This window comes from Salmo trutta, chromosome 5 (assembly GCF_901001165.1).
Source record: "Salmo trutta chromosome 5, fSalTru1.1, whole genome shotgun sequence".
Classification (NCBI taxonomy): Eukaryota; Metazoa; Chordata; class Actinopteri; order Salmoniformes; family Salmonidae; genus Salmo; species Salmo trutta.
The window spans coordinates 61,297,118-61,322,194 of NC_042961.1; the positions used below are offsets into that span (position 1 = coordinate 61,297,118).

The 25,077-nt window shown below is 42.6% G+C and overlaps 1 protein-coding gene across 1 annotated transcript; it reads right to left on the bottom strand.

Moving 5' to 3' along the window:
* Positions 1-4,990: 4,990 nt before the first annotated feature.
* On the bottom strand, positions 4,991-20,821 carry LOC115194705 (chorion transcription factor Cf2-like). The gene is made up of 2 exons (XM_029754607.1): positions 20,577-20,821; positions 4,991-6,015 (listed from the first exon to the last, which is right to left on the bottom strand). The coding sequence occupies exons 1-2, from the start codon at positions 20,740-20,742 to the stop codon at positions 5,201-5,203; spliced, it is 981 nt and encodes a 326-aa protein (XP_029610467.1). The 5' UTR covers positions 20,743-20,821; the 3' UTR covers positions 4,991-5,200.
* Between the last annotated feature and the right edge of the window lie 4,256 nt (positions 20,822-25,077).

Below are 25,077 nucleotides of genomic sequence, written 5' to 3' on the forward strand. Positions count from 1 at the left end.
GGTAGGTTTATTTGAACAGTGAGAGACAGAATAACATCAAAAATATCCAGAAAAACGCATGTCAAAAATGTGGGAGACATGTTCCATACTGGAAAGACATGTTTGTATTATTAATCAAGTAATATTAGAAATACACCTATATTAGGAACATTTATATGCAACAAATGTATTTTTTTTATTATATTAGAACTGTGGTGTCGCCACCAATATAATCTAAACTTGTGCAAGATAAGTCAGATGTGGACGTTAAACAAGCCAGATAAATCAGATGTGGACGTTAAACAAGCCAGATAAATCAGATGTGGACGTTAAACAAGCCAGATAAATCAGATGTGGACGTTAAACAAGCCAGATAAATCAGATGTGGACGTTAAACAAGCCAGATAAATCAGATGTGGACGTTAAACAAGCCAGATAAATCAGATGTGGACGTTAAACAAGCCAGATAAATCAGATGTGGACGTTAAACAAGCCAGATAAATCAGATGTGGACGTTAAACAAGCCAGATAAATCAGATGTGGACGTTAAACAAGCCAGATAAATCAGATGTGGACGTTAAACAAGCCAGATAAATCAGATGTGGACGTTAAACAAGCCAGATAAGTCAGATGTGGACGTTAAACAAGCCAGATAAATCAGATGTGGACGTTAAACAAGCCAGATAAATCAGATGTGGACGTTAAACAAGCCAGATAAATCAGATGTGGACGTTAAACAAGCCAGAATTGAGACAGAAAGTTAATGGTGGCGCAAGGCCAAGGGGTGTTAATCATCTACATAGAAAGAAGTGACTATGTATGTTATGAAAGAGTGGAAATGTATAAAAGCTGAGTACTGAGACTGGAGAGATCAGTTCTTCCATGCTATTGCTCGGCTTCTGTTACTTTTGTAATAAAGTCTAATTGAATTTACAAGTTCCGGTATCTGAGAAATATTTGATTCAATATTTCCACAACACTGTCCAACCAAAAACTACTGCCTTGTTTACTAGTATATCCACAACAGGCATCTAGAACAGTAGCAGTGGGATGCTCAACCTCTCAGTCTAACCCAATTAGTTAATTACCATTTTTTACACCATATTTCCAAAGGCATCTCACCTGCCTCTACTAGTATGGCACTTACATATGTTGGTTTAAATGCACCAATACATATCTTTAAAGCTATATACTGGATTCTGTCCAGCCACGGTAGCCAAGTCTTCACACATTTTCCATAAACTATACAACCGTAATCAATTGATGTCCTGATCAGAGCTCTATAAATATCCAACAAAGATTGTCTGTCAGCACCCAATTCATAACCAGAGACCGAACGCATAAGATTCACCACCTTCCTACACCATGTTTCAACATTTTATGACATTATCTTTTTATGTATATCGCTCACTGAACCATAGAACCAAATATTTCTACTTAGAAACCTTCCCAATAAGCGGTCCATACAGAATCAACTGTATATTATCAGCAACTTTCCTCTTCGAGAAGAAGAATACACAGCAAGACATCGCCACTGACAATTTAAATCCACAGTCAATCGACCATCCCGTGTTCTACTCAAAGAATTGTAGAAAACTCCTTGGTTCTAGAATAGATGTTGACGAAGCCAGAAATGAACAACAGCGCCCCCATCTGGATGGAGGTTTACTGTGCAAGGCAGCCTACAGACCAGTAGTCAAATTTCTTGAAAGCATATTTAAAAAATATCACTATTTTTATATAATCAGGGGTGACTAAATATGGAAGTCAGGTTCGCAACAAATTCCTCTCTTCCAGCCATGCTTTTCTCCAAAACAGAATGACCAAACACACTGACAGGCAACAACTTTGTTTTGAGAATTTCTTTAAGAATTCTAACCCAGATTAACAAGTGGTCCTTTGTAGCTTAATTGGTAGAGCATGGCGTTTGTAATTCATGCACCATTGTAAGTTGCTTTGGATAAAATCATGTGCTAAATGGCATATATATATTATTCTATTATTAAACATGTTTATGAAGTGACCTTTTTTTAAATTCATTTAACCTTTATTTTTATCAGGGAGTCATACTTAGACCAAGGTCTCTTTTACAGATGAGCCCTGAAATACAGAAAATACACACATCAAAATGAAAATACAAAATGCAAGCAGAAAGAAAAACACGGTCATAAAAAAACAAAAACACCTACAATACCTCTGTACACACTCCAATATGTTTCAATTACACTTTTGTTCCACCTTGGTCTGATAAGGTGTTTGTTGAATGTAACAATTTAAAACGTATTCATACACAAGCAATTTGCATAATATAACCAGTTAAAGAACACATTTGAACTCTAATTTAAAATATTCTGCTATTTACAAGTCAGACACAACATGAAAAGGAAAATCCCAAACTTTTGAAAACCTCCCTGTGCAAAATACATTTAATGACCGGTTAGAGCACCCTCCCATCTCAAAATACCTCATCTCCCAGTGTGTATAATTAAGACCTGTTACAGATGGTGGATAAATGAAGATAAAGTAGTTCACTGTTGGAATTTTTTTTTTTAAATGCTGTTTCGGTCTACTTAACCGGCTGGGTCTCCCATAGACGCCAATGAAATAGCAGCTGGGTCTAGTCTACTTAGTTCATTGTCTTTTCATTGAACCAGAAAAACAAAAACAAACAGAGAGTGGGGTGTCTCACTTCCTCTTTCGTCTCTGACCTAATCTCCCAGTTTGTATTCCAACTATACAGAGGCCTCTACTAGTCATCTCAAGGAGACCTGGTGTGAAGAGTTACTGAGATCTTTGGATGACTGTGTAGATATATATTATATATATATTATATATATATTATATATTATATTAGATAGATATTCATCCTTGTTCCATCAATGCCACAAGATATTAATTGATACCAATACTAGGTCATATGCACAGACTTCATTAGTCCAAAATGAAACTACATAGAATTTACCTCCAGGTCGATGGGTGTAAAACCTCAAAGTGCTTTATTGACTCGTTTTGTTTTGGATCTGACCCCTACTAAATCACTTCTGTGTGAACTTTTTTGACTGGTATTCAATGGTGTATGAGAGGGCCATTGAACTTGACCCAGAACTTGCTCTCTTTGGTTGCTCAGAGTCTGCTCTTAAGTAATCTTATCAGGAGCACCTTCCTAATATTGCTTTGCACGGGTATCCCTGACAACGGCTTGGGACAGAAGTGACAGTGAGCACTTCCTACACAGTGACAACAACTTTGGTAAAGCGTTTGAATCCTCCCCAAGGTATTGCTACAAGAGACTCAAATTTATGGGATTGTTTAGTAAGGTCAGATATGCGGAAGAAGAAACAAGCTTCTATTATTCCGAATTTCCCTTGTCACAACTGTGTCCACTGATACGCCACGATCACAGGGAACTTTCTTATCCATCCCCATTCAGGTGGGAGGATAAAGGTTTGAGGTAGAATAACATGTAACATGAAATATGTTGTATATCTCCGTAAATGTTCCTGTAACTTTTATTACGTGGGTAAGACCAAACGTGAACTTAAGACGAAGATATCTGAGCATAAGAGCTCCCATTCAGAACCATGATGAAAAATCACCTGTTCGCCAGGCATTTCAACAGACATAATCATGAACTAAGTGCCTTACGTTATATGGGCATTGGATAGGTGAAGGCGACACCTCGGGGTTGAGATGCATTACTTCTCCAAAGAGAGACAGTTTGGATAGATCGCTTGGTCACTTTTGCCCCAGCAGGCCTCAATGAGGAATGTTCTTTCACTTGTTTTTTTAAAATAGTAGGTTCTAAATAGGCCAGACATTTAGGTAATGACATCATAATGACAGGTAATGACATCATAGTGACAGGTAATGACATCATAGTGACAGGTAATGACATCATAGTGACATCGTAAAGCATTTGTATTGTGAGTCTGTCTTTATTTGATTGTCATGGTTTCCCCCCACAGCTCCCTCTGCTGGGATCTCGCTGGACCAATACCGCCTGGGAATTCAGAATTACGCACGCCTGTGTCGTATTGTTGTTGTAACATTGATTGCCATCGACTTGGACGCTGAAGAAGGTCTCATAACCGAAACGTTCATGCGCCACATACAAAAATTTCCATTTAAGTTTATTTACCGGAGTGCTGTCCTATCCCTGTTCTATGGATTATATACACGAGGATCCAGCAGCCGATAGAAGTTTCTATAAAGGTCGAGCACGCCGTTTATCTTCTCATAGGATGCACTATATCTCAGAATGCATTTATCATTAGATTGAAAGAATGTTATTGAATTGGGGCCGGAAAAACACTTTTGAAAAGATTCAAACAATATCACGAATGAGCAGCATTAAGACAATGAGAAATACTGCTGAACAGATAGGAGATTCAGTCATTTCTGGAAAGTACACGTTTTCTTTAATCCCTCATTTTACCAGGTAAGTTGACTGAGAACGCATTCTTATTTACAGCAACAACCTGGGGAATAGTTACATGGGAGAGGAGATGAACGAGCCAATTGGAAGATGGGGACGATTGGGTGGCCAGATGGTATGAGGGTTAGAGTGGGAATACAGCCAGGACACCAGGGTTAATACCTCTACTCCTACAATAAGTCCCATGGGATCTTTAGTGACCACAGACAGTAGGGACACCTGTTTAATGTCCCATCCGAAAGACGGCACCATACATGGGGCAATGTCCCCAATCACTGCCCTGGGGCATTGGGATATTTTTTTAGACCAGAGGAAAGGGTGCCTCCTACTGGCCCTCCATCATCACTTCCTGCAGCATCTGGTCTCCCATCCAGGGACTGACCAGGACCAACCCTGCTTAGCTTCAGAGGCAAGCCAGCAGTGGGATGCAGGGTGAATTTTGTTTTAATGTCCAAATAACATCAGTCTGACCATTCTCTCATCACCAGGGAGTCATTCTAAATCAAAGGACCAGGAATTCCTGTTTCTAATAACGTGAAAACATCAACAGACTGAACAGCAGACCGGCGAGCTTCCTACAATACTGTGTAACGTTTAATCATTACATCATCATTCGAATCAAATCAAACTTTATTTACATAGAATGTTGAAAAACATAACTTGATCACGCATCTATTTATCTGAAACACACAGCATGAAATGATCCAGAGTTGATTTCCTTTCCTAAGAGTGTTGTCCACATCCTGCCTGTTATTCCCATCTTCTGACTGAACATCTTTGTCCTCATTAGTTTTCATCCTGTTTTCTTTCTTTGTGGACGTTATTCACGTGCTTCAGCAGATGAGCCTTACGAATGAACGTTCTACCACAGACGGAGCAGCCATGTGGTTTCTCTCCTGTGTGAGTCAGTATATGCCTCCTTAGGTCCCCCTTTTGACTAAAGCTTTTACAGCAAAAATTACAGCTAAATGGTTTCTCTCCTGTGTGAGTCAGGATATGCCTTCTTAGGTCCCCCTTCTGAATAAAGCTCTTCCCACAGTCACCACAGCTAAATGGTTTCTCTCCTGTGTGAATCCTCATGTGCATGGACAGATGTCCTTTTTGTTTGAAGTTCTTACCACAAAAGGGGCATGTGCAGAGTTCCCCCATTGGTGGATTCAGATCCAAAGGTGGGCTGTTGTCAAGTCCTACTGTGTAACTGCTTACAGCTGAGCTGTGGCTGGAGGCATTGTTTTGATTATCTGGAGGGTCACAGGGAAGTTTTGAACCCTTTCGGTGGGTCACAGTTCCAAAGGGTGTGAGATTCACTGGTTTAGAGTCACTCTCTCTGTTCTCCACAGTCTGGGTTTGGGGAAGAGTCAAGGACCAAAGTGGGTCCTGATCACGTTCACGTTTCACACAGGAAGTAGTGAATATGGAGTTTTCGGTATCAAAGAGCCCTTGAAGCTGCTCTTCCTCCTGACTGGTCCCGAGATCCTCCTGTTCCTCTTTAATCTGTGTGGTCTCTGGGTCCTCCTGCCCCAGACTGGGACTCCACTCCTGCTCACAGTGCTGCTGCTCAGGGGGAACCTCCTCTTCAGAGACAGAGAACTGCCGGGAGTCTGGAGGGAAGGAGAGGAGGAGCAGAGGTCATCGATAAAGCCTTTAGACATCATTGTTGGGGGTCAATTCGAATTTAAAATCAATGATTGAAAGACTAGAATGATTTTTCAATTACTTCCTGATAACATGAAGAGAAGAAGCCATTTTGTTCAGTCGTATTTTTGAATTGTTAGTCATTGTGAGTCACACTTGCTATGACACTGTATTGGTTCAATAACGTGTGTTATTGTGGGTTTATAACCTGCTGTGTCCAGTCTGTTGGTGACTTGAATGCCCAGTTGTATAATGGTAAAATGATTGTGGCATGGCTCTGCATTACGGTGGATAATTTCCCATTGTGCTGGAGCTAGAGCACCTGCCTGTATTTTATTTCATTTAACCTTTATTTATTTAGTCATTTTTATTTTATTTAACTAGTCAGTTAAAAACAGATTCGTATTTACAATGAAGGCCTACCAAAACGCAAAAGGCCTCCTGTGGGGAGAGGGGCTGGGATTAAAAATATTTAAAAAAATGTTTTAATATAAATATAGGACAAAACACACATCACGACAAGAGAGAAAACACAACACCACATAAAGAGAGACCTAAATAAACAACATAGCAAGGCAGCAACACATGACAACACAACATGGTAGCAATACAACATGACAACAACATTGTAGCAACACAAAAGATGGTACAAACATTATTGGGCACAGACAACAGCACAAAGGGCAAGAAGGTAGAGACAACAATACATCATGCAAAGCAGCCACAACTATCAGTAAGAGTGTCCATGACTGAGTCTTTGAATGAGATAAAACTGTCCAGTTTGAGTGTTTGTTGCAGCTCGTTCCAGTCGCTAGCTGCAGTGAACTGAAAACACGAGCGACCCAGGGATGTGTCTGCTTTGGGGACCTTTAACAGAATGTGACTGGCAGAATGGGTGTTGTACGTGGAGGATCAGAGCTGCAGTAGATATCTGTACAACCAAGGGTAAACAATAAACCAGAGACTCCAGACAGTAATACTACGTTGTCCCTGCCCTAAATGTGCTTTCACTTTGGATATTGATTTGATATTCGGATTTCCCTCGTCAATACCTCTTCGACGGAAGGTCCTATGATGATGAAAGTGATGTGTAGAATCAGATGACGGTAGAGACCAAGCTACACCGTTTGCTTTCGCCGTTCAATTCTGTTTTCATAAAGTGACTTTATATTGGTTTCAATGGGGAAATGCTTGTGTTCACTGCTAAGGGACCGTCTTAAAAGTGCCATCTGAAGAACCTGGTGTTTACAGAAGAAAATATATTTTCTTAATTGAATGATCTTGAGATCTTAAACCAATTTGATGGTTGTTTTTTCCACAACAATTGATACTTTTTTTATGGATTTAATGTAAAAATACGATGGCAAAAAACATGACTACAGGAAAAAGAGGACCGAGCACGCCCCCATTCCCATCGACGGGGCTGCAGTGGAGCAGGTTGAGAGCTTCAAGTTCCTTGGTATTCACATCACCAACAAACTATCATGGTCCAAACACACCAAGACAGTCTTGAAGAGGGCAAGCCAATGGCTACTCCCCCTCAGGAGACTGAAAAGATTTGACATGGGTCCTCAGATCCTCAAAAAGTTATACAGCTGCACCATTGAGAGCATCCTGACTGGTTGCATCACCGCCTGGTACGGCAACTGCTCGGCCTCCAATCGCACTACAGAGGGTAGTTTGTACGGCACAGTACATCACTGGGGCCGAGCTTCCTCCCATCCAGGACCTCTATACCAGGCGTTGACAGAGGAAGGCCCTAAAAATTGCCAGACTCCAGCCACCCTAGTCATAGACTGTTCTCTCTGCTACTGCACGGCACGCGGTACCGTGCCGTGCAGGTAAAGAAGTCCAAAAGGCTTCTTTACCTGTTGGGGCTAGGGGGCAGTATTTGCATGGCAGGATAAAAAACGTACCCGATTTAAACTGGTTACTACTCTTGCCCAGAAACGAGAATATGCATATAATTAGTAGATTTGGATAGAAAACACTCTAAAGTTTCTAAAACTGTTTGAATGGTGTCAGAACTCATATGGCAGGCCAAAACCTGAGAAGATTCCATACAGGAAGTGCCCCGTCTGACAATTTGTTGTCCGTCTGTTGCATCTCTATCGAAAATACAGCATCTGTGCTGTAACGTGACATTTTATAAGGCTTCCATTGGCTCTCTAAAGCCGCCAGAAAGTGGAATGGGGTGTCTGCTGTCTCTGGGCGAAGAACAGCAGGAGAGTTTGTGAGTGGTCAGCCTGGGGACAGTGAGACTGAGATGTGCGTTCACGAGAATTCAAAAAAAAAATCTTTCAGCCTTTGAATGAATACAACGTTGCCCGGTTGGAATATTATCGCTATTTTACGAGAAAAATAGCATAAAAATTGATTTTAAACAGCGTTTGACATGCTTCTAAGTACGGTAATGGAATATTTTGACATTTTTTGTCATGAAATGCGCTCGCGCGTCACCCTTCGGATAGTGACCTGAACGCACTAACAAAACGGAGCTACTTGAATATAACTGGATTATTTGGAACCAAAACAACATTTGTTGTTGAAGTAGAAGTCCTGGGAGTGCATTCTGACAAAGAACAGCAAAGGTAATACAATTTTTCTAATAGTAATTCTGAGTTTGGTGGGTGTCAAAATAGCTAGCCGTGATGGCCAAGCTATGTACTCAGAATATTGCAAAATGTGCTTTCGCCGAAAAGGTCTTTTAAAATCTTACACCGCGATTGAATAAAGGAGTTCTGTATCTATAATTCTTAAAATAATTGTTATGTTTTTTGTGAACGTTTATCATGAGTAATTTAGTAAATTCACCGGAAGTTTTCGGTGGGTATGCTAGTTCTGAACATCACATGCTAATGTAAAAAGCTGGTTTTTGATATAAATATGAACTTGATTGAACAAAACATGCATGTATTGTGTAACATAATGTCCTAGGAGTGTCATCTGATGAAGATCATCAAAGGTTAGTGCTGCATTTAGCTGTGGTTTGGTTTTTGTGACATATATGCTTGCTTTGAAAATGGCTGTGCGATTATTTTTGGCAGAGTACTCTCCTGACATATTCTAATGTTTTGCTTTCGCTGTAAAGCCTTTTTGAAATCGGACAATGTGGTTAGATTAACGAGAGTCTTGTCTTTAAAATGGTGTAAAATAGTCATATGTTTGAGAAATTGAAGTTATAGCATTTTTGAGGTATTTGTATTTCGCGCCACGCGATTCCACTGGCTGTTGACTAGGGTGGGACGCAAACGTCCCACCTCGCCCAGGGAGGTTAACGGCTTCTACCCCCAAGCCATAAGACTCCTGAACAGCTAATCAAATGGTTACTCGGACTATTTCCATTGACCTCCATAACAGCATGCCAGTGGAAGGGAGGACAGTATTACATTTACATTTCATCTACCAACTGAGCCACACGGGACCACAGTATCAGGTGACCCAACAGGGGTTTGTGACTACTATCATTTCACATTGTAGCCAATTGAATTGCAGAAATTCTGTGACCAATTTTTCTGAAATTCGGGTTCAAGTAATAAATAATAAGGAATTCCCCTCGAGCACGGACAAAATTTGGGGAAAAACAGACATTATTTCCCATTGACCCCCTAGCGCCAACTTGATTTTTTCTAATACAGAAACAAAACATGGTGAAAAGCTGCTGTGTTGTTTAATGTACAGTACACATAACCAGGTCAAAAATCCCAACCTAATGCTACCGCGCACGTGAATTCAGCCTGTGAGAAAAGCACTGTGGCTTCAGGCTATTCTGCGTGAGAGAGTGGGAAATTGTGGGGAGCCAAGTAAGCTACACAAGTAGGCTACACATAGCTTGCTATGTATGTGGAAAACATTTCATCATCACAGTTAAGACATTTAACTTGTTTAGTATAGACCGTTTGTAATGACATTCACTACTTGTAGCTGTATACAGTAGTCCGTCTGTTTGCGTTGTTGGTCTTGGCCATCTAAATGTTCTGGTCGGTTGCTAGCTAGCACTCACTCTGCTGCTAACACCGTCATGAAAAGGGGCATGAGGGAAGCCCTACAATATTTTGTTTGAGTGAGAACGCTCTGGAGCAATACTGAAAATTATTATTTTTTAGACATATTTCTTTTAAAATGTAGTTTTGTAATTGACTTAAACAAGCAGACAAGAAAATTGTTTTTGAAAACGTTTTTTTTTTCTGAGACAATGGGGTAACCACAGGTTGTTTTCCCCAAAGGCGGGTGGGGCGCGACGTTCTATCTAATAGTGATGGGTCGTTCGCAAACGAGTCGGTTCTAAGAGCCGGCTCTTGTAGGTTAACGTTGGGAGCCGGCTCTTGTGGGTTAACGTTGGGAGCCGGCTCTTGTGGGTTAACGTTGGGAGCCGGCTCTTGTGGGTTAACGTTGGGAGCCGGCTCTTGTGGGTTAACGTTGGGAGCCGGCTCTTGTGGGTTAACGTTGGGAGCCGGCTCTTTGGGTTAACGTTGGGAGCCGGCTCTTGCGGGTTAACGTTGGGAGCCGGCTCTTGCGGGTTAACGTTGGGAGCCGGCTCTTGCGGGTTAACGTTGGGAGCCGGCTCTTGCGGGTTAACGTTGGGAGCCGGCTCTTGCGGGTTAACGTTGGGAGCCGGCTCTTGCGGGTTAACGTTGGGAGCCGGCTCTTGCGGGTTAACGTTGGGAGCCGGCTCTTGCGGGTTAACGTTGGGAGCCGGCTCTTGTGGGTTAACGTTGGGAGCCGGCTCTTGTAGGTTAACGTTGGGAGCCGGCTCTTGTAGGTTAACGTTGGGAGCCGGCTCTTGTAGGTTAACGTTGGGAGCCGGCTCTTGTGGGTTAACGTTGGGAGCCGGCTCTTTGGGTTAACGTTGGGAGCCGGCTCTTGCGGGTTAACGTTGGGAGCCGGCTCTTGCGGGTTAACGTTGGGAGCCGGCTCTTGCGGGTTAACGTTGGGAGCCGGCTCTTGCGGGTTAACGTTGGGAGCCGGCTCTTGCGGGTTAACGTTGGGAGCCGGCTCTTGCGGGTTAACGTTGGGAGCCGGCTCTTGTAGGTTAACGTTGGGAGCCGGCTCTTGTAGGTTAACGTTGGGAGCCGGCTCTTGTAGGTTAACGTTGGGAGCCGGCTCTTGTAGGTTAACGATGGGAGCCGGCAAGCAATATCAGAAGAGCCAAATTTATTTATAAAAATAAAATAAAAATTAAGATATGAATAATCAAAAGATTTAAATGAATAGAATTAACAAATTAAAAGAACGGAAAAAAATAAAATAATAATATAGGCCTAAATGCTCAAGCACACACACCTTCATTCTGACTGTCTGCTCAGACTAACAGCCTCACTGTTATTCCTGTCAATCCGACACTCACTGTCAACCAATGAACCAAAGGTGTGTGAGGGAGGGCCGAGCCAACTCACTCACAGTCACACACTTAGCAGCCGAGGAGAGAGAGGAAGGACAGCTGTGAAAACAACAGCTGTAAAATGAGTCAGAAGCACAGTAGCATTTGGATGCATTTTAATAAGTAGACAATGTTAGAGCACAGTATAGAATTTGCCAAAACAAAATCTCATATAAAGCCGGTTCTACGCACAACCTACACCGGCATATGGGAACTGTGCACCCAACTGTGAAGCTAGCTGTAGCGGAGCTTCCAGAAACTAGTGGGCCTGCTAGTGATAGTGGTGGAGCCAGCACCTCCACACGTGGAGATGTATCCACTCAGTCCAGTAGACCTGCTAGTGATAGTGGTGGAGATGTATCCACTCAGTCCAGTAGACCTGCTAGTGATAGTGGTGGAGATGTATCCACTCAGTCCAGTAGACCTGCTAGTGATAGTGGTGGAGATGTATCCACTCAGTCAAGTAGACCTGCTAGTGATAGTGGTGGAGATGTATCCACTCAGTCCAGTAGACCTGCTAGTGATAGTGGTGGAGATGTATCCACTCAGTCCAGTAGACCTGCTAGTGATAGTGGTGGAGATGTATCCACTCAGTCCAGTAGGCCTGCTAGTGATAGTGGTGGAGATGTATCCACTCAGTCCAGTAGACCTGCTAGTGATAGTGGTGGAGATGTATCCACTCAGTCCAGTAGACCTGCTAGTGATAGTGGTGGAGATGTATCCACTCAGTCCAGTAGACCTGCTAGTGATAGTGGTGGAGATGTATCCACTCAGTCCAGTAGACCTGCTAGAGATAGTGGTGGAGATGTATCCACTCAGTCCAGTAGGCCTGCTAGTGATAGTGGTGGAGCTGTATCCACTCAGTCCAGTAGACCTGCTAGTGATAGTGGTGGAGATGTATCCACTCAGTCCAGTAGGCCTGCTAGTGATAGTGGTGGAGCTGTATCCACTCAGTCCAGTAGACCTGCTCTGTGACCCACAGCTACGCAGTCTTCTATGGACCAGTTTATGCCAAAGTCTATGTCTGTAGCAAAACAAGGCCAAATTGATATTACATTGGCTAAAATGATTGCCACCGATTTCCAGCCATTTTCGATCGCGGAGGACAGAGGTTTCAGAAATTATAGCAATAGTCTAAATCCAATGTACACAATTCCAAGCAGGAAAACCCTTTCAAAATCACTTATTCCACAACTGTACGAGAGCACACAGGCTTCAGTGTAGGAAAGAGTCCAAAAAAGCTACTGCAGTTTGCCTTACCACTGACTGCTGGACATCAAGGGTAACCACTTCTTACATGTCGGTTACATGTCACTTCATTGAAGATTTTTCGATGTCTAGCTGTCTTCTGGACTGCTTTGAGTTCAGCGACAGACACACCTCAGAGAACTTGGCAGAGGAACTGTTGAGAATGGCAAGTAGATGGAAAAGTGGTCTGTTGTGTTAGAGACAAAGCAGCTAACATAACCAAAGCCATGAAAATGTTCAAATGGACCCATCATTCATGTCTTGCCCACACAATCAACCTGATTGTAAGATATGCTCTGAAGGTGATGAAGCCCACTGTGGATAAAGTGAAAGCAGCTGTGGAATACTTCCACAGGAGCACAGTAGGTGCTGAAAAACTAAAGTCTACACAACGCCAGATGGGGATGCCTGAGCTGAGGTCTAAAACAAGACTGCACTACAATGTGGAATTCAACATTTTATATGTTGAAGTGGTTTCTTGAGTCAAAGGATGCCATGATCTCTACCCTGGCCATTGTCAATGCAGCTGTTGATGCTCTGACCCAAGAGGAATGGGAGGTGGTGGAGGAGGTGTGCAGAGTCCTGGAACCCTTTGAGCAGCTCACTGTGGAGATCAGTGGAGAGAGGTACAGTAAGCAGTTATTACTGCACCATTATTTAATCCAGTATTATATATGTATATGAGCAGTAGATGAGAATGTAGTATCAGTAGACAAAACATGAACCTGAACGAATAAGTTACTGTTCTCTCTTTTCAGCTGTGACAGCCTCAAAAAATGATACTCCTGTGTAAGGGTCTGCAGCGAATCACAGCCAGCCGCCAGAGAGAAACAAATGTAACCACAGGACATGTGACAGAGTTGATGGACACCCTATGTTCATCAATGGACAGAAAGTTCCACAGAATGGAATATAATCACGCGCTATCAGAAACCACTGCACTTGACCCCAGGTTTAAGAAGTTAGCCTTCAGTGATGCCAGAGCGATTGATGAGGCTCTTCAAAGAATAACCTCAGCAGCAGGGAGGGACAGCCCCAGCAGTCAGCTGGCTCAGGCACCAGGGCACCAGGAAGAAGAGGGATCAGATGGAGGGACAGCCCCAGCAGTCAGCTGGCTCAGGCACCAGGGCGACAGGAAGAAGAGGGAGGGACAGCCCCAGCAGTCAGCTGGCTCAGGCACCAGGAAGAAGAGGGAGCAGATGGAGGTACAGCCCCAGCAGTCAGCTGGCTCAGGCACCAGGGCGACAGGAAGAAGAGGGATCAGATGGAGGGACAGCCCCAGCAGCCAGCTGGCTCAGGCACCAGGGCACCAGGAAGAAGAGGGATCAGATGGAGGGACAGCCCCAGCAGTCAGCTGGCTCAGGCACCAGGGCAACAGGAAGAAGAGGGATCAGATGGAGCAGAAGCACCAGCAGTAGTGCCACAAACGTCTGCTGTTTGGATGCTGTTTGACGAGAGAGTAACTGGGGATGCAGCACGAAGGAATCCCTCAGCAGATGCCATAATGGAGGTCCGATCCTATTTGGAGAAGCCCCTCCTGCAGATCCTCTGAGCTGGTGGAAGAACAAGGCCTCTGTCTACCCATGGCTTACTAAAGTCATGACAGGGAGACTCTACATAGTGGCCACATCCGTTCCCTCTGAGAGGGTCTTCTCAAAAACAGGACAAATAATTACTGAGAGAAGAAACCGCATCAGTCCCTCAAGTGAGGCAGCTTGCATTTCTGAATGTAAATCTCTCATAAAAGCAAAATATGGTCAGCATTGCTGTGTGCTGCTGGTTATAACATGACAATAAAGGAGAGAGAGAAAAGAGGGACCAGTTTAATGTTTTAAGTGGGATGCTGCAGTTTTGCACATTGTTATTTATTTTTCTTTGATATGGTGTAATATTCTATTATTATGCTGTTCAGATTGTATTCGTTTTGAATTGTTACAATTATATGCACTTTTTTTATATACATTACAAAAATTATACTTTAAATGCAAATGTTTAATAGCATACTTTTTCATAACAAACCAATGCATTTTTAAATACATTGTGGTTAAGGTAGAGTATGATTTCATTTAATAATCTAATTAGAATTGTTTTAACACCAATCATAGTCAAACTATCGCAAACGGTTTGACTTGAAATACAAAATATATATATTTTTTTAAAGAGCCGTTTGGGAGCCAAAAGATCCGGGCTCACCGAAAAGAGTCGGAATGCCCATCACTACTATCTAACACGGACTATCCACCTCCTTTTCGAACGCTTTTTAAAAAACACGGAAGACAAACGCGGGAAAACTATGAACACAACTTCCTCCGTGATCACATAATTCATACGCGCACCAATAGAAATCCCTGCATTAGCATGTTTCTGTTAGCTGATACAGCACGACAAAATACACCAATATTACTGTCCTGCTAATGTGCCTGGACCTTGTAGGCTAAACTGCAGACAAAACACATAACTGATTCAAATGGTTACCCAATCAGGCAGGCTAGACGCAGTTATTTCAAAATGAATATGCATTCAAAACACCAGGCTTTTGAGCGGTTATTCAAATCCCATAGGTGATTCACTGCAGTTTAGAGCCTAGACTAGAGTTTTGTAAAACATTGCTTAATTGCATTGTGTTGTTGTAGCCTAGGTAGGATAGATTTCTTGTCCCTAAAATATGTAAACAATAGGGTAGCTTTTGGAGCTGCATACCCACGGGGAATAGGCAGGAGCACACTCAATGCAGCCTCATGAGCACACTCAGTGTGACTTCATTATCTGATCGTTTCTTTCACTGACTGGATGTTTTCACTGAAATATTAAAGCTTAATATTGATGTTATGAATTATGGGCTAATATACTTAGCTTCTAACTTAGGCTATAGGCTACATCTTAAGCCTGTCTGTCTTAATTGTTCTACCACAGCTACTCCTTTTAAATCTTGTCAGAGTCCCAGGAAAAAGACAGACAAAAAAAACAAACCTTGTTGGACATTTATTTTAACTTATTTATTTAGCCTACTAACAGCCTATTGGAGGAGAGATGCTCGCTTAATGTAAAATAGGCTAGAGCATTAACAGGCAGGGAGTTGTAAAGAAGAAGCCCATATTTTCCTATAGTTGGCCTATCTTAACGCCGGGTAACATCCCAACAAAAATAGACATTACACTGTATGAGTGGCCTGCTAAACTGTCAAGAATAGACCCAAAATGATTCAAAATGGTTGCATAAATCAGGCCTAGGCTGTTATTTCGGCATGAAACAAAACAGCTGTGAGCGGTTACTTAAATTAGCCCACATCACTGCAGTTTACAGCCTATGGACAATAATTGTGTATTGACTTGATAACAATAATTAATTCCTCATTGCACCGTGTTTGATTTGATTTGTGTTGTAGCCCAGGTCCTGGACTTCCTGACGGGCCGCCCCCAGGTGGTAGGAAACATCACCTCCACTCTGTTGATCCTCAACACTGGGGCCCCACAAGGGTGTATGCTCAGCCCCCTCCTGTATTTCCTGTTCACCCATGACTGTGTGGCCACGCACGCCTCCAACTCAATCATCAAGTTTGCAGACGACACTACAGTAGTGGGCCTGATTACCAATGATGACGATACAGCCTACAGGGTCAGGAGGTGAGGGTTCTGGGAGTGTAGTGTCAGGAAAATAACCTCTCACTCAACGTCAACAAAACAACGGAGATGATCGTGGACTTCAGGAAACAGCAGAGGGAGCAACCCCCCTATCCACATTGACTGGACAGTAGTGGAGAAGGTAGAAAGTTTTAAGTTCCTCGGCGTGCACATCACTGACAAACTGAAATGGTCCACCCACACAGACATCATGGTGAAGAAGGCGCAACAGAGCCTATTCAATCTCAGGAGGCTGAAGAAATTTGGCTTGTCACCTAAAACCCTCACAAATTTTTACAGATACACAATTGAAAGTATCCTGTTGGGCTGTATCACCGCCTGGTACGGCAACTGCACCGCCCGTAAACCGCAAGACTCTCCAGAGGGTGGTGCGGTCTGCCCAACACATTACCGGGGGCAAACTACCCGCCCTTCAGGACACCTACACCACCCGATGTCACAGGAAGGCCAAAAAGAGCATCAAGGACAACAACCACCCGAGCCACTGCCTGTTCACCCCGCTATCATCCAGAAGGCGAGGTCAGTACAGGTGCATCAAAGCTGGGACCGAGAGACTGAAAAACAGCTTCTATCTCAAGGCCATCAGACCGTTAAACAGCCATCACTAGCACATTAGAGGCTGCTGCCTATAGGCATAGACTATGAATCACTGGCCACTTTAAGGAACAGAACACTAGTGACTTCAATAATGTTTACATATTTGGCATTACTCATCTCATATGTATATACTGTTTTCTATACTATTCTACTGTATCTTAGTCCGTTCCACTCTGACATCGCTCGTCCATCTGTATATAGTCTTAATTCATTCCTACTTAGATGTGTGTTTATTGGCTATATGTTGTGTAATTTGTTAGATATTGCTTGTTAGATATTACTGCACTGTCGGAACTAGAAGCACAAGCATTTTGTGACACCTGCAATAACATCTGCTAACCACGTTTGTCACCAATAAAATTAGATATTTGTCTAAAAACCTTGGCTTAGGCCTATCCTGTTGCCTAATCACTTTACCCATATGTATATATCTACCGACATTTCCTCGTACTCCTGCACATAGCAACCCTGCACATAGCAACCCTGCACATAGCAACCCTGCACATAGCAACCAAGCTATCATTGCTCATTGTGTAGACCAATTTATTCCATGTGTTACTATTTTGTTTCTATTTTTATTGTATTCTGCATTGTTGAGAAGGGCCCGGAAGTCAGCATTTCACTGTTAGTCTACACCTGTTGTTTACAAAGCATGTGACAATTAAAATGACATGTAAATCAATAGTGGAGCTTTGCGTTCCCGGGAAACACAGAGTGCAGCCTGGAGGAACGCACTACAGATCTGCCATTTCACAACCTGGTTACTTGTTTTGCTAATATTTAACTAATGAATGGCCTAATATCTAATATTTTGCTTCTGCCTTCGGTTACACATCACTAGTCTCTCTCGTCCAGCTGTTCCTGTGCACAACAGGCTATAGGCTGCGCAAGCCTCTCCACAATAGGCCATTCCTCTTCTCGTGAAATCCCAGGAAAAGCTATAGGACATTTATTTCTATATTTGTTTTATACTAAGCCTAATAGCCTATTAGGGGAAAGAAGCAGGCTTGCTCTTGCTAATTGCTGAGTGTAAAACAGGCCTACAGCATAGAAAATGCATGTTGGGGAAAGTTGAGAAGATAAAGTGCATTGATAATGTCGTGTCTTTGGCTATGCCGGATTAAGTGATATGACATGCTAACTTATAAAATTATTTCTCTGTAATTAATATTACCTGATTAAGCTAATCATGTAAATGTAATTAACTAGAAAGTCGGGGCACCACAGAAGAACGTTTATAGAGCTGTTATCTTCTGAATAAACTCTTAAAATACTTAGTAATATTTTACATCGATAGCAGTCAATATTAACCCTTATCTTATTTTCAGTCTCATCATGAAAGTTGTAAATTCTTGGTTATCTGCACGAACCCAGTCTTTACTAAAATCATCCATACATCAATTGTCTTAAAATCATTTATTTACTACACTAAGTAATTAACAGAAAACATACAAACAGTAATTATCGTCACAAAGGATTGGTATAGTAATGTGCCCTAATGGCTAACAAGCATGGCTGGTCTGTTAGACAATGGGTCATAACCGGTAATCTGAGAAGTTACACAGAGTTCATTAATATTAACAATTGACAATTGAAGGCTCACTCATTCGGGAACAATTGCAATCAATATATATTTACGCTCATGTGTCGTCGGGATTCTTGTTGGAGAGTTTTGTTCTGATGGAGAGTTTGTCCGCGTTCTCTCTCTCTCTCTCGGTTAGAATGGATCTTTCAGAGCGACATTCATTAATGTCGTCATAGAATGGATGTGGTTGGTCTTCGCGTTCGATGATATAATTTACTTAGCTGCAGACTAATAATTAATATCAAAGACTTGTTCTTATTCTGTCGATATCTATAGTCTAAAAGTTAACCACGTGGTATGGTTCACTTTCAGTAGAGTACTTGGATGATAAAACCTACTGGCCCACTTCTCGCAATGGAGTGTAGGCCTGGTCTGTAGAAATGTAAATCAGGGGGTGTTTTATAGTGCCCATAGAACAGGCTTGTCAAATGACGCCTGGTCCTGTATGTGTCCCTGGGGGCGTGCCTATGACTGAGTTAGACTTGGTTACAGGAATACAATTCTATCACATTAACATCAGTACATAGCTTCTCAATGTATTACAAATAGTTTTAACCTTATTAATACATTTTATACAACCATTATGATGCCAGTCTCATCGCTGAGGCTATTATAAACAGTTTTATGGTAATATGGCTATATTGTCTCTCTATGAAACATGTGATAGTAGATTCTCCTCTTGGAATTTTTACAACCCTGGGTTGGGGGGAAGGTAGGTTGGGTGATGGTACAAAAGGGAGGGGGTCAACTGTCCTTCCTGTACCCAAAGAGGCCAACGTCATGACAGTGTGATCACTTTCGTTTGGTTCTGATAACATTGTTCCACTGATGCAATGCAAATAGTTGCACAGGACAGACAGAGAAGATCACAGTGAAAAGGAAGACCCAAAGGAATTGACAAACATTAGAAACATTGAAAGAAACAACAACTTGTAAACCACTTGAGCAAGGAGGCAATGACATACTTTATAATATGCTCAGCCTAAACAGGAATTGTTGTTGAATTGCTACATTTAAAAATATGAGTTACTATGTTATTTTTCATTAGGCCTAGATGTACATTGAAGTATTATTTGCCGTTGTCACTATGACAATAAACACATAAACAGTATGTGTGTGTTTTATAGACCTCATGAATGGTCTGAACCAGTATCTGTGTTTTATAGACCTCATGAATGGTCTGAACCAGATTCTGTGTGTTTTATAGACCTCATGAATGGTCTGAACCAGATTCTGTGTGTTTTATAGACCTCATGAATGGTCTGAACCAGTATCTGTGTGTTAGAGACCTCATGAATGGTCTGAACCAGTATCTGTGTTTTATAGACCTCATGAATGATCTGAACCAGTATGTGTGTGTTTTATAGACCTCATGAATGGTCTGCACCAGTATCTGTGTTTTATAGACCTCATGAATGGTCTGAACCAGTATCTGTGTGTTTTATAGACCTCATGAATGGTCTGAACCATTATCTGTGTGTTTTATAGACCTCATGAATGGTCTGCACCAGTATCTGTGTTTTATAGACCTCATGAATGGTCTGAACCAGTATCTGTGTGTTTTATAGACCTCATGAATGGTCTGAACCATTATCTGTGTGTTTTATAGACCTCATGAATGGTCTGAACCAGTATCTGTGTTTTATAGACCTCATGAATGGTCTGAACCAGTATCTGTGTGTTTAATAGACCTCGTGAATGGTCTGAACCAGTATGTGTGTGTTTTATAGACCTCATGGTCTGAACCAGATTCTGTGTGTTTTATAGACCTCATGAATGGTCGTGTGTGAACTCAACTTGGATCCGCGTTTATTAACAATGATATCATTCGCCACCGTTTCCTTACGACACAATAAATATTGTTAGTTTTCTTCCGGCTAATTTCTTAGTTAGACGATTGTATAAGTAGTACATTTGTTTTTTAATTGAGTGTGCATTATTTATTAAGTTCGATAATGAGGACGAAAAATAGCATAGTTACTTAAAACGACGTTTCCGTGAACCTGAATCAAGAAAATGTATGTGAAGTCTCTAACGGACACGGTAGACTATTCCTCCTCACCACTATATACTAACCTCTTCTACATAGTTGTATCTCTGGTGTCCTCCGCAGCAGTCTCCGTAGCCGATCATTCTCCTCCTGGTATTCTACTACCGTTTTCTCAACTTCCCCGAAAATCTCCAAAGCAGCCGCCGTTAAACGATCATTTAAAAACACATGAAACAACTGTAGTTTAGACATTTTGAGTTGAGTAGCTTATTCAGCTCAGTCAGTATGTCTTGACCCCACACAAGAAGTGTCGTCTTCAAATCTACTTCCGTGTTCTAGTCAAGGAATTTGAGAAAAATCCTTGGTTCTAGCGGGTAGCAAACTCACAACAGCGCCGCTAGCTGGATGGGGGTTTAAATTACAACAATTTAATAGGATTTCTATGGTTTGCGTTCATACAAAGTGCGCTAATTAGGCAGTGGTGGTAAAAGTACCCAATTTTCATACTTGAGTAAAAGTAAAGATACCTTGATAGAAAATGACTCAAGTAAAAGTGAAAATCATCCAGTAAAATACTACTTGAGTAAAGGTATACAATTATTTGCTTTTAAATATACTTAAGTATCAAAAGTAAATGTAATTGATAAAAATATACTTAAGTGTCAAAAGTAAAAGTATAAATCGTTTCAAATTCCTTATATTAAGCAAACCAGGTGGTATATATATATATATATATATATTTATTTTTTTAAACAGATAGCCAGGAGCACACTCCAACACTCAGACATCATTTACACATTAAGCATGTGTTTAGTGAGTTCACTAGATCAGAGGCAGGAGGGATGACCAGGTATGTTCTCTTGATAAGTGTGTGAATTAGACCATTTTCCTGTCCTGCTAAGCGTTCAAAATGTAACGAGTACTTTGGGTGTCAGGGAAAATATATTAAGTAAAAAAAAATACATTATTTTCTTTAGGAATGTAGTGAAGTAAAAGTAGTCAAAAATATAAATAGTAAAGTAGATACCCCCCGAAAACTACTTAAGTAGTACTTTCATGTATTTTTACTTAATTACTTTACACCACTGATATTTGCAGTCCACTGTAAATCATTTTTTCCCCAAAAGATTCAAATGATATCATGAATGAGCAGCATTAGGTGAAAATGGATGAGAAATAGCCTTGGACAGATGGAAGGAGGTATTTTTATGTATTTCGTTCTTCTAACCACTTTCCATCTCTGTACAACAGGGTTCTGCCCAAAATGACACCCTAACCCTAGAGGCCAGGTCATCTGATGCGACATTCCATCACTCTCCTTTGTCAAACGGCCCTTTTGGACAAATTCAACTTGGTCCCTCCCCGTTTCGTTCCGTTTGCGCTGTTTGCTTCTGGTTGGTTTTTAAACGGTAAACGGTTTCCGTAATGAAAACACCCCAGTTTTTGCACACAGACAGATTGGCAGCCAGGAGCGGAGCCAGGAGCGGCAGCCAGGAGGAGCAGCCAGGAGGAGCAGCCAGGAGGAGCAGCCAGGAGGGGCAGCCAGGAGGGTAAGCCAGGAGGAGCAGTCAGGAGGGGCAGCCAGGAGGGGCAGCCAGGAGGTGCAGTCAGGAGGGGCAGCCAGGAGGAGAAGCCAGGAGGGGCAGCCAGGAGCAGCAGCCAAAATATTATTAACCGTTAAGACACGCATTTGTCAGCTAAATAACACTTTTATTCTGTGTCCCTCTGTCACGGATGTCGTAGGAAGGAGCAGACCAAAGTGCAGCGTGTGTGTCATTCCACATTTTATTTTCACTGTGCAACTATGCAATACATACACATAAACTAAAGCACAAAAAAACAACAAACTGTGACGCAGAGGTGAAACATACATTAACTCAAAATCAATCTCCCACAACCCCAGGTGGGAAAAACAACTACTTAAGTATGATTTCCAATTAGAGACAACTATGACCAGCTGCCTCTATTTGGAGATCATCCCAAACAAAACCCAACATAGAAATACAAGCCTAGAACATAACATAGAAAAACTAAACAAGAAAACCCCCCTGTCACACCCTGACCTACTCTACCATAGAAAATAACAGCTTTCTATGGTCAGGACAGGACAGTACCCCCCCCCCCCCCCCCCAAAGGTGCGGACTCCGAACGCACCTAAACAACAAAAGAACCCCAAAAAAAGGGAGGGTTAGGGAGGGTGACAAATGTCTATTGTGGCTCTGGTGCAGTAAACAGAACCTTCTCATCCCGTGGATCCTCCAGCAGAGGAGGCGGCTCCGGTTCGGGGCGTAACCCCCTCTCCGCCCGCTGATCCCTCTGCTTTTGTGCCACCGGACCGTGGATTGTCGTCAGAGGAACCGGACCGTAGATCATTGCCGGAGGCTCTGGACTGCAGACCGCCGCTGGAGGTTCCGGACTGCGGGCCGTCTCAGGAGGTTCTGGACTGGGAACTGTCGCCGGAAGCTCTGGACTGGGAATTGTCGCCGGAAGCTCTGGACTGGGAATGCGCACTGGAGGCCTGATGCGTGGGGCTGGCACAGGTGGCGCCAGACTGGTGACACGAACCTCAAGGCGAGTGCGGGAAGCAGGAACAGGACACCCCGGACTGGGCAGGCGCACTGGAGGCCTGATGCGTGGGGCTGGCACAGGTAGCGCCAGACTGGTAACACACACCTCAGGGCTAGTGCGAAGAGCAGGCACAGGGCGTACCAGGCTGGATAGACTCACTGGAGGCCGGGTACGTGGGGCAGGCACAGGATATACTGGGCCGTGGAGGCACACTGGAGGTCTCGAGCGTAGAGCTGGCACAACCCGTCCTGGCTGGATGCTCAACCTAGCTCGACAAATGTGGGGCGCGAGCACAGATCGCACCGGGCTGTGAATGTGCACTGGTGACACAGTGTGCATCACCGCATAACACGATGCTTGCTTCGTCACTCGCTCCCCACGGTAAACAAGGGGAGTTGTCTCAGGTCTCCAACCTGACTCTGCCAATCTCCCCGGGGCTGCCTCTCACACTTGCCTCGTGGTTGGTATAGTGCCTCGGAATATCGCCGCTCCGCTTCCTCAATCTCCTCTTTGGGACGATGATACTCCCCAGCCTGCCTCCAGGGTCCTTTCCCGTCCAATATCTCTTCCCATGTCCATTTGTCCTGCTGACCACGCTGCTTGGTCCTTTGGTGGTGGGAGATTCTGTCACGGATGTCGTAGGAAGGAGCGGACCAAAGTGCAGCGTGTGTCGTTCCACATTTTATTTTCACTGTGAAACTATGCAATACATACACATAAACTAAAGAACCAAGAACAACAACAACAACAACAACAACAACAACAACAACAACAACAACAACAACAAGTGACGCAGAGGTGAAACATACATTAACTCAAAATCAATCTCCCACAACCCGACGTGGGAAAAACAACTACTTAAGTATGATCTCCAATTAGAGACAACGATGACCAGCTGCCTCTAATTGGAGATCATCCCAAACAAAACCCAACATAGAAATACAAACCTAGAACATAACATAGAAAAACTAAACTAGAAAACCCCCCTGTCAAGCCCTGACCTACTCTACCATAGAAAATATGGGACTTACTGAGTCTGCCTTTAAAATTACATTTTAAACCTAACCTTAACCACACTGCTAAATTATGCCTAACCTTAAATTAAGGGCACATTTTATTAAATTTTCATGTTTATGTTAAAGCCCAATTTGACTTTATCGCTGTGGTAGCTACTGACAACCATAGTGTAGGGAAACGATGACTACATGTAGACATTAGACAAACTGCGGTTAAGTGTCTACGGCTGCGGATCCGTCACTTTCCGCCCCCGCCCTGTTCCGACCCCCTGGAAAGATGGTCACCGTCCCTTCACATTTCTCATAACCAGGTTTTATACCATCCTTTTTATGCGAGTAAAATACCTTGTCGGATAAAAACATTTAATGGCAAGGCACAGGCCTAATGGAACAACACATTTGTGTCGGTAAACTTTCCAAATGTCGACAAAACTAAATGCGATAAACAAGGTGGGATCTTTTTGTGTCGGTAAATTAATTATGCCAGAAATAGCGGTGGAAACACCTTTACGCGCACATTTGTATTTAATTACCATCATATCAAGCGACGATAGCCTATGTTTGGTCCTCCCATGCCCCAGTATCTGTGCGTTAGAGATGTTCACGATGACGTCCCTCCTCTCTAAAGTCCACGAAGCTCCGATTCAAACTCCCATTAGACAGTTCTTTTTATTTTTCATTTTTATTAACAACAAATCAATACAGAGAGTACATGAAGGAACACAAGTATATATAGATTATATACAATGGACAATTGATCTTAGAATGCTAGCGTTATTATGACGTCAAAATACGTTCGTTCCTCACCAAATATGGACTTCCGTTGTGCGCCAACTTCGTTTATGTATCTGCGAGCTGTCGGCTAGAGCGCATGCGCAGAGACCATTCTGAGCACACTCGTACAAAATGTTTTTGTGACAAAACCATCAGCAGAGTAGAAAATGCGATGGAAACCCACTTACTTGTATTTTTTATTCGTTACATGGGAATTTAACCAGATATG